Source organism: Nicotiana sylvestris, chromosome 1, assembly GCF_000393655.2.
Source record: "Nicotiana sylvestris chromosome 1, ASM39365v2, whole genome shotgun sequence".
Lineage (NCBI taxonomy): Eukaryota > Viridiplantae > Streptophyta > Magnoliopsida > Solanales > Solanaceae > Nicotiana > Nicotiana sylvestris.
In genome coordinates, this window is record NC_091057.1 from 156,427,126 (window position 1) to 156,437,703 (window position 10,578).

The 10,578-nt window shown below is 38.0% G+C and overlaps 1 protein-coding gene across 1 annotated transcript; it reads right to left on the reverse strand.

Annotated features, from left to right (window-relative positions):
- Positions 1 to 4,125: 4,125 nt before the first annotated feature.
- Positions 4,126 to 5,157, reverse strand: LOC104241551 (uncharacterized). The gene has a single exon (XM_009796494.2). The coding sequence runs from the start codon at positions 5,155 to 5,157 to the stop codon at positions 4,126 to 4,128; it is 1,032 nt and encodes a 343-aa protein (XP_009794796.2).
- Positions 5,158 to 10,578: the final 5,421 nt, after the last annotated feature.

The following is a 10,578-nucleotide window of genomic DNA, read 5'->3' on the forward strand; positions in this document are numbered from 1 at the left end:
TCCAAAATCGAATCGCATATAAAACTGAGAAAGAAATAATTTGATAAACAAATTAATAGTTTTTGAAGAATTTTCATTGTTATATTTAATGCGAACTCTATTTCTATATATCTTTGACATAAAATATTGCAATTCGTGCTTATAAATCCCATATCCTTCTCATATACTTGTTTTTAGTCCAAAGTTATGATTGTTTGGTTAATTTGTTTACAATGATGGATAAAATCAAGTTGGTGAGAAAGAGAACTATTATACAAATTGATTCAATAAAATGGCATCACATGCAACGTAGTAGTACGTCCGAACCATTCATCATATTCCAACATCATAAACGGGACGGATTATATCAATTCACATTTCCACCATGGCTATTCACATAACCTGTTATTATGCCATATATGAACGAAATACAATTAACATTATCTAGCCTTAAACAAAATCGGATATTTGACAAAATAGGCTAATAATATAGTTTTTTGATATTTCTACACTATTCTTTACTTAGCTAACAATATCACAAGATCGAATTATTGGCCAACTTTCTGCCATGTTCCCTATCTTGACAATTCGAACATAACTTATACTTAATGAAATTCTGAAATAGATGACATTATTACAACGTTTATACGAACTTCAAAAGGGAATGATTAACTAGTAGCGATCATGTTAAGCATACTACCATGTTAACTAACTGAAACGAAACTGAAATTTAAATTAATAGATTTAAATGAGTAAAAGACATAATTATAATTCCACACTTCATTTAGCTGGTAATGTTGAAGCTTTCCACAACATGAGTCTAAAATATATACCTGGAAATAAGGGTAAAAGAGGCAATATTTCAGCAGTAGCAGCAGCAATTAAACCAACAGAATATACCAATGTTTTAACCGATTTCAACAACAAACAACAAGACCCATGAAGCCCAGACGTATAGTGGCAGGAATTTTAGGAAATTTCAGATTTAACCCAAGCAATATCAACAAACAGACCCGGACAGATTCAAGAAGCAATGTTTCAGATTTTCTTTCTTTCTCTTCTATTTTTCTGTTCCAGATTCTTTCTTCTTTTATTTTTTTTTAGTTCTGTTTTTTTCTTCTTCTTTTCTTAATCTCTCTTTCAGATTCCTCTCTATATTTCTCTATCTGTGTGTGTCCAAAATCTGATTTCAAGACTTCTACTTATATCCCATCCCATAAATCTTTTAATCAATTAAAATCAACCCATTTTCTCTACCAAACCCATTATCTTCTCACTCATCCCCATTACATAAAATAAACATATCACACCACCCCATTATATTTTGTTCCCTATGCCTAACATAAACAAATACAAGATTCTCCTCCACCACATTTTGTCTTGTCCCCCATTAAATTAAATAATTATATCAAAAACCCACCCCATTATATTTTGTCCCCCATGCTTAACATAAAGAATTACAAAATGTTCAATTACCAAACTACCCCTCCGACCTTATTGCAATTACCATTTTACCCCTGAACGTACTACAAATTACCAAACTACCCCATCAGCTATAACAATCAATTAATCAAACTTAACCAAAATATAGACAATATGATCAATTTCTAACAATGTTCAAACAACAAATCACATGAACATGATTTCTTCAATATTTCAACAACAAATCACATGAACATGATTTCTTCAACATTTCAACAACAACAACAAACAAGTATATTCAGATTTCTAAATTCAATAATATTGAACTTAAAATCAACTCTAATAACATTACAACAAACAATTCCTATATTAAACTTAAACAAGATTATGAGACAAATTCAAGAAATAATCATAAATGATAAACAAGAAATCAAACTATACAAATTTCGGATTCAAGATCAACCAAACATAATATGAACATGAATTAAATCTATTTTTAAACAACAAAACATGACGGATTCACATGATTAAACCAACATACTTCCCTATTACAAATAAATTATTTTAGGCAAATAACAAAACAAAACTTAAGAAGAAACAATTATGAATTTAAACTTGAACTTAACAATATTAACAATTTCTGGAAAAAAAACATAGAACACATGAAACAAATTAATTAAACTTCAATTTTTATTTAACCAACATTAAACTAACAACTTTTTAACTAAACAATAAATAAGAACGATAAAACAAACATGAAACAAACTGAAAAATGAATTAATCAAAGTTCCATTTGAATCTGAAAATTAATTCAACAAAACATATGAACATGAACAAAACCAAAAATCAAATATCTACTAACCGGATTGAACGAAGTATGTACGGACTGTTTTGACGAACCTCGACCAAAACTCGAGCGTAAACAAACCTTCCCGGAAACAATTATCGCATCAAAATCACTTGAATGTGCCCGGACGAACGACTGCTCCCATTAGTTTGATGTTCGAAGAATAATACAAATGAGTCCGGAAACAAACTCTCAAAACCCCGAACATTCAAACGAACACCCGCTGATTCGTCACCTTCCCCTCATTTGAGTTTTATCACTTCGAAACTCAAATCGAAATCAAAGAAAATCAAAAGAGATTGTGCGACAATTCTGTCCAGAACTCCCTCTTGACGTTAAGGTGCAATGATGCTGGAGCTGGGCATAGCAGAAGCAACAGAAATGATGGGCTGGTCATGGGGCGTGCATGTGTGTTGTCGGCAATGGTGAGGGACGTTATTGCGTCGTTCATGGCTTCGACTATGTTGACAAAGAAGAAGATGAAGCAGTCGACGCAGCTGAATGATGAGACAGAACAGTTGGGGTGCGTTTGGGACGGTTTTCGTGAAGAAGATGAAGTGAAGAAGATGAAGGAGAGGCAACAGTGTCCGGCAGCAAACAATGGCGAAGAACAACGCAGCAGCAGCCCGCACTGCCGCTTGGGGTGAAGCTGACGGGTCGTTTTTGGTGGTGGACGACTGAGGATGGAGCTGGTTATGGCGACGGGGTCGTTTGGACGTGAGGGAGAGTTTGGACAAAGCAGCAGCAGTTGCCGCTACTTGACGTGGAATGAGGGATCGTTTGGGCAAGATGGTGAGGAAGACGATGGCGGACAGTAGTGGTGTGTGCCGTGAGTATGTGTGTGTGTCGTGAGTGAGTGTGTGTGGCGTGAGGGGAAGGAAGGAAGCCATTGATGGAGCTTGGAGAAGCTTGAGGAAGAAGATGGAAAAAGGAGGGGGGTGGCGGATTGGTTTCTTAGTTTTTAGGGTTTTTTTTTGTTTTGTTTTGTTTTGTGTTTTGAAAAAATGAAGAAGGGTGTTGGGTATTTGGACTGGATCGACCCAGTTCGAAATGGACTAGGTCGTTTGGGAAGATTGGGCCATTTTTGGGCCTGAAGCTTGAAATCGAAGAAGAGACTCAATTCCAACTTTCTTTATATTTTCGCTCTCTTTTCTTCTTTTATTTCTCTAAAACTAAATTATAAAAATACTTAAACTATTATTAAGAACTAAATTAAGTTATAAAAGCGCAAATTAACTCCCAATAACAATTAACGCATAATTAAGTAATAATTAAGCATAAAATTGTATATTTGGACATTAAATGCTAAAAATGCAAACGATGCCTATTTTTTGTAATTTTTAATTTTTGTAAAACAAATTTAATTACTAACAATTGTAGAATTAAATACTACATGCAAAATGCGACATATTTTTGTATTTTTAATAATTTAACAAATAAACATGCACAGACAAATACAAATAATTATTCAAAAATATCACAAAATTGCACACCAAAGAAAAATTATTTTATTTTTGAATTTTTTTTGGGAGTAATTCTCATATTGGGCAAAAATCACGTGCTTACATTATGCCCCAGATATCCGCCAAAGTCTATTTGATTGCTCTTTTCCTCCTTTGTAGCACCTCCAATGTGGATTCTACATTCATGTTAGTTAAGCAAGAAGAAATGATAACTAGTAAAGTAGAAAAAGGGCCAAGGAATTTATACTTGAGATGCTGGGGCAATGGCTTTAACTCCAAGGTAGGAGGCTCCTCGATTGAGGGCTTTGTTGGAGGAGTCTTCCAATTTTAAATATCAAAAGATAGCTTTCGGGGTTCATAAGTACACGACCCCATGCCTTGCAATGCATTTACACACTCCACATAGCCATCACTCTACTTATCATCATTAAAGTTGAGCAAAACGACTTCCAATTTGTCTTCAACGTTCATTGTGGCACTAGCATCATTAACAACCACTCCCGTCACCAAATCCACAAACGAACAAACTTCATTACTATTCAGTTTCCTTATTAATTTGCATACATGGAAGACCAACTTTTCTTCACCCACTCGAAAAGTGAGCTCACTGTCTTCCACATCAACAAGAGCCTTCCCCGTAGCAAGGAAGTGTCTACCCAAAATGATAGGCACCTCATAGTCCACTTCACAATCAAGGATCACAAAGTTCGTTGGGAGGATTAACTTGTCAACTCGAACCAATACATCATCAATAATACCCAAAAGCCTCTTCATTGTTCGATCTTCCATTTGCAACCTCATGGATGTGGGTCTTGGTTGCCAAATTCCCAAAGTTTTGAACACCGAATAGGGCATCAAGTTGATACTTGCCCCGAGATCACATAATGCTTTGGCAAAATTGGCGCTCCCAATAGTGCAAGGGATTGTGAAAGCGCCCGGATCTTCCAACTTTGGAGCCATTGAGTGCACAATAGTACTCACTTGATGAGTCATCTTGATGGTCTCCCAATTCATTGATCTTTTCTTGGTTACCAAATCCTTCATGAATTTTGCATATCCCGACATTTGCTCCAATGCCTCAACCAATGACACATTAATTAACAAACTCTTTATCATATCAATAAAATTTTTGAATTGGTTTTCTCTGTTTTGCTTTGTTAGCCTTTGAGGGTATGGAGGAGGAGGCTTTCGCATTGGTGCCTTAGACTTTGGCACCACTGGTTCCGGCATGTCAGTCACCTGTTTTCTAGACGGGTTCAACTCTTCTTGCGTCTCCTCCACACTTTTATCTATATCAATTCTCACTTCTTCATTAGCTTGAACCACATTTCTTGAGTTTTCATCCTCTTGAACCATAACATCTTTATCCACAATCATTTTTTGATTTGAGGTGGTTGCATCTCCACCTTTTCCACTTTTAGTAGTCACGGCCATAGCATGTCCCATATTATTCCCACCTTTCGGGTTTACCACCTATCACTTTGTAGTGCCCCCTTAGGACAAGTGTTCAAAGCTTGTGAGATTTGGCCTAATCCGAATAAAAGTGTTGTGCGAGGCTAATTGAGCATCAGAGTTGGCATTCTTCTCCATAATCTTTTAAAACATGTTTTCAATTCTACCCATCTCATTAGAAGAAGAGCTGGGGCCTTAAGAAGGATAGGGAGGTGGATCTCGGTTGTTGGAACATCGGGGGCCTTTGAAAACCCGACTCCCAGTTGTTGTTGTTGTTCTACCCTCCTTGGTTATTTCTACCCCAATTGCCTTGATTTCCTTGATTGTTCCAATTGCCTTGATTAGGATTGCCACCACTCCAATTGCCTTGGTGGTTTGGTTGTTCCAATTACCTTGGTTCTCTTGTGACCTCCATTGTTGTTGATTTTGTCCTTGAGCATTGTTTCTTTGACCTTGATAATTGTTGACATATTGAACTTTTTCGTCTTGCTCATTGAATGAATCACCTTGATCATAACCTCTATCATCTTGCATAAATTGTTCCGGACTACTTTGTATTTTTTGACCTTGTTTCCATCTTTTGTTTACCATCATATTCACACCTTCCATTGCATGCACTTGTTTTGGCCCTTGAACTTGTTGAAGCTGAGCTTTGACCAACTGGTTCATGGTAGCTGTCAACTCGGCAATAGCTTGCTCATGATCATGTAGCTCATTGTGTAGGTGAATAATAATATGGTCACCTTGCGGAACATTGGCTCTACTTTGCCATGCCGAAGAGGTATCTGCCATCTCATCAAGAATTTTGCAAGCTTCGGCATAAGGAGTGTTCATGAAGTTCCCCCTGGCGAGTTGGTTAACCACACATTGATTAGTTGTGTTGACCCCCTATAGAAGGTCTGTTGGATCATAGCCTCAATCATATCATTGTTCGGGCACTCTTTAACTATGGTACGATATCTTTCCCAAATCTCGGGCAATGTCTCATTGGATTCTTGCTTGAAAGCAAGAATCTCATCTGGAAGCGTCGCCATATGTCCCGGAGAAAAGAATTTGGAAATGAACTTCTCTTCCAACTCATTCCAAGTGTGGATGGAATGATGGGGCAACCTCTCTAACCAATCTAATGTTTTTCCCCGTAGAGAAAAAAGAAATAGCCTCAACCTCAGCGCGTCCTCAGAGACATTTGTTTGCTTGATCCCCCAATAAGTATCGACGAACCCCTTGAGATGCTTGGAGGCATTTTGATTTGGAGCCCCGGTAAAGAATCCCCATTGCTCAAGTAGTGTAAGCATCACGTTGGTGATTTAGAAGTTGCCCGCCCGAATGTGGGGCGTGACTATAGCACTTGCATAACCCTTGTTTGGTAATTGTCGGTGGGCTACCGCTCTTGGTAGAAGTGGGGGAGGGCGTGCATATTATCGTGAGGTGGGCGACCTCGTCTATTAGCTTAAGGTTCAAGAGGAACCTCATCCATGGCATCATCGTCCACTTTCTCCCCCAATGGCACATTTCCGATGGGCTCGTTGTTGAGAGCTATTTTTGTACCTAAAATCAATTCAAAAACAAAATTAGTGGCTTGGTAGGAAAAGAAGACAAAGCACATAAAAACCTATATATATAGCTAAATCTGTTTAACTCCCCGGCAACAATGCCAAAAATTGGCCTAACCCAAACTCACACCACAATTATCGGTAGTAAGGCGGTCGAAGCAATAATAAAACCCAATGCGAGTCGGGGTCGATTCCTCAGGGAGTTAGAAATGGGATTAGGTATACACCTAGTGTAATTGTATAATGTGCCCCAATTTGCACTTCCACATTCTTGTAGGTTGTTTCTATTTCTATTTTAAACTATCGATTGCAATTAATAAACTAGAAGACAATATTTTTTGTTTTGGTTGTTTTTCAAATGATAAAGGATCTAGGGTTGTGAATTCCACCTAGGTGGTTATCTAACGGATTGTAAACTCTAGGGCAAGTTTGATTAGTCGTGGTCTTAATATAGCAATCACATGCAATTACCCACTCTATACCTCTCGGTAGTTTGAGTGATTTTGCCCAATTTGGCTTTCTCAAATCCAAATGGGTATTGCTCAAATCAAGTGATTATGCTCAAGTCGGTCTTACTATCTCTAGATTTGATCCTTTAATTTGGGCTATCAATTTTTTGAGTTCACCCTAGTTCCTTGTTAGCCAAGTTTTCCTAGACTTAGTCTCTCTTTCTCAAGTAGAGACTAAGTCAAATAGGCATGAATCAATATTTTCAACCATTAATTCTAGAATTCAAGCATAAACAAGGCTAAATATCCCTAAATCAATCACAAACAAGCCCTAAAATTAAATACCCATTAATTACCCACACTAGGGTTGAACCACAACCCTAGCTAAAGATTTAGCTACTCATGAAAAATAAAGAAATACGAGAATAAATTAAGATAGAATGCATAATAAATGATAAGACAAAGAAAATCTAATGTTTAGAAGTTAATCTAGTACAAAATTACTCAAAGAAGTAAAGAAAACGGCTCAGGTGCACTTATACAAGCTAAACTTAACCTAAAAATGACAAAAAATTCTATTTATACTAAGCTAAAATTATCTGACAAAATGCCCCTACGAAGGTTGTACGACCGCATAATTCTAGCGTGGTCCGCACAATTATCGCGCGGTCTGCATTCTTGGGAATTTGGTCTTGGAACCTCAGGCTTCTGCGGTCCACATGAAAATGAGTGCGGTCGCACTTCTGATTATGCGGCCGCACAAAAATGATGTGGTCCCCACTCTCTGCTTTTGGACTTCAAATAGCTCTCTGATTCTTCAAACCTGCGGACCGTATAATAATGACTGCGGCCGCACTTGACCTCCTGCGGCGGCACAATTTTGGTGTGGTTCGCATTCCTTTAGCTGGCTCAAACACTATTCTTTGAATCTCCCCTCTACGGCCGCACTAGAATTGTGCAATCCACACTGTTGGCCTTTTTGTTCTGTTTTGGTGCTTGTTCACTTTTGACTCCTTTATGAGTTGATTTTGACTTCTTTGGCTCGTTTTCCAATATTTCTGCAAGTAAGCACATTTTGTTTGTTTTCGGAAATACCTTTAAGCATTTTTGAGCTAAAATGCAAGTAAAGAGAGCAAATAAGTGGACAAATCCCTACTTCTCACATGCTTGACTTCAGATTGAGGACTCCTCTTATGTTTAACTGGGCGAAACTCCGGATCTAAGCTTAGCTTATGAGTGGTTATTTTTGGTGGGATCCCTGTCATGTCAAGTGGGACTAAGTGAAACAATCTACGTTAGCTATAAGGAATTTAGTGAGTTTTTCCTAAGCTCGAGAGTTAACTCCGTGCCCAAGTATACCTTCCAATCGGGCAAGTGTTTGATCAATATGACTTGCTCCAGCTCCACGACCGTTGATTTGGTGGCACCGGAATCGTGAAGGGTGATGAACGACCTAGGAACTCCGTAATCATCATCCTCTCCTGCTTCTTGCTTTTCCAGTCCATTCGGGGTCGATGTCGGTGGTTGCTATTTAGTTTTTTCCTTCCTAACCGGCTCCGGGTTCTTTGATGTTGAGAGTGCAGACCTCGGGATCACTTCATCGATCGCGGACATTTCTTTTCCGGCTGGCTGCTCTCCGTAAGCCACCTTGATCCCTCATGGTATGGGGAAGTTCGGTGCCTCGTGTAATGTCGAGGGTATTTTCCTCATGTTGTGAATCCAAGGACTTCCTAATAGAGCATTATATCTCATATCCCGTTCAATCACATAGAACTTCGCTTCCTCAATGATACCCGACGGTGTTCATTGGCAGGGTCATCCCTTTAGTAGTTTCGCATTCCATATTGAATCCATTTAAAACCCGAACTGCAGGCACTAGTTTGTCTTGTAGACCCATCTGCTCTACGACCCTCGATCTAATGATATTGGCCGAGCTACCTAGTGTCACGCCCCAAACTTGGGGAGACGTGGCTGGCACCCGGTGCCGCACTGGCCCGAGTGAACCACTCTGCAACACTTTTTTTTTCTTTGTGTTATATCATGGGCCAACATGGCCACAACTCGTAATGTATTACTATAAGTGGGAAACACTGTATCAATAAACTATTATTCTTAAAATATGAATACATATAGGCCGTCAAGGCCTCTGACATGCTGTACAAAATGAATCCCTGTCTACAAAACCTCTAAGATTATTTGACATTAAATGGGACATGGTACTGGTCTACCCATAAGTCCGAAGCAAAACTCTGACATGATGGCTCAATGAGGTGGAGTCTTACCTATCCTTCGCTGAATGCTAACCTCGTCTACTATGAAGGTTCATCAAATTGATTACTTATACCTGCAGGCATGAATGCATCGTCCATAATAAAAGGACATCAGTACGAATAATGTACCAAGTATGTAAGGCGAAACTGAAATATAATAGTAAGTCAACTTTTAATTAAGGACATGGAAAGAACATGAAGTAAAGGACTCAACCTGAAAGTCTGGATAACTCTGTAAATCATGAAATATTTATAATGTCATGCATATGCATATAAATGTCATGTGATGCATAGGTCTGTACGTACATAACATCATCAAGCCTTTGATGGCATCCCATCATATCATCTCGGCCACTGCGGGCAAATCATAAATGAATACCAACTGATCAGGTGGTGGTGCGTATATAACGCCGTAGCCTTTTTCAATATCCCATATACATATATATACATATATACACGTATATAACACCGTCTGAGTCATATTTCAGCCACTGTGGGCAACATCATCATTGTATACCAGCTGATCAGGTGGTGGTGTGTATATAACGCCGTAACCTTTTCTCATATCCCATATACATATATATACATATATACGCGTATATAACGCCGTCTGACTCATGGGTAAATGCACATATAAATGAATGCAATGCATAATAAAGTAAGTCAATAAAATCTCTCTCCCTTGTTCGGATAAGTAAATAAACATGTCTTTCCTAATAAGACAGAAATAGAAAATAGATGAAAGAAAACAAAGATATTCCGTGGTCATTCAGTAACATACTCGACCAGTTTATGATGAAAAGATTTTTGGCTAAGGGTGTTTAAGTGACTTGCTAAGATAAGAAAGTTAATCTCATTGATAATGGGTGTTTCTATGATGGTATAAACTCGAGAGGACATTATTGCCAAAACCTCATGGAGTCCAAATAAGATATCCCCAATTTTCAATTACAACCCATCTGACAAACTATGGTCTATGGCAAGAAAGATTTGAATCTTTTAAGCATTGTTTTTAGACGAGAGATAGTGTTCATAACCATAAAATTAAGAGCATAGTACTTTAAATTACAAAGCCTGTATTGATGTTCAACCCACTTTTCTTAAAATTCAGAAATTTGTAGACCAACTTCAAATTTAGCTATA

What these genes read in the sequence shown, in the direction of transcription:
- LOC104241551 (XM_009796494.2), bottom strand. Translation starts at nt 5,157, where the DNA reads ATGGGACATGCTATGGCCGTGACTACTAAAAGTGGAAAAGGTGGAGAT.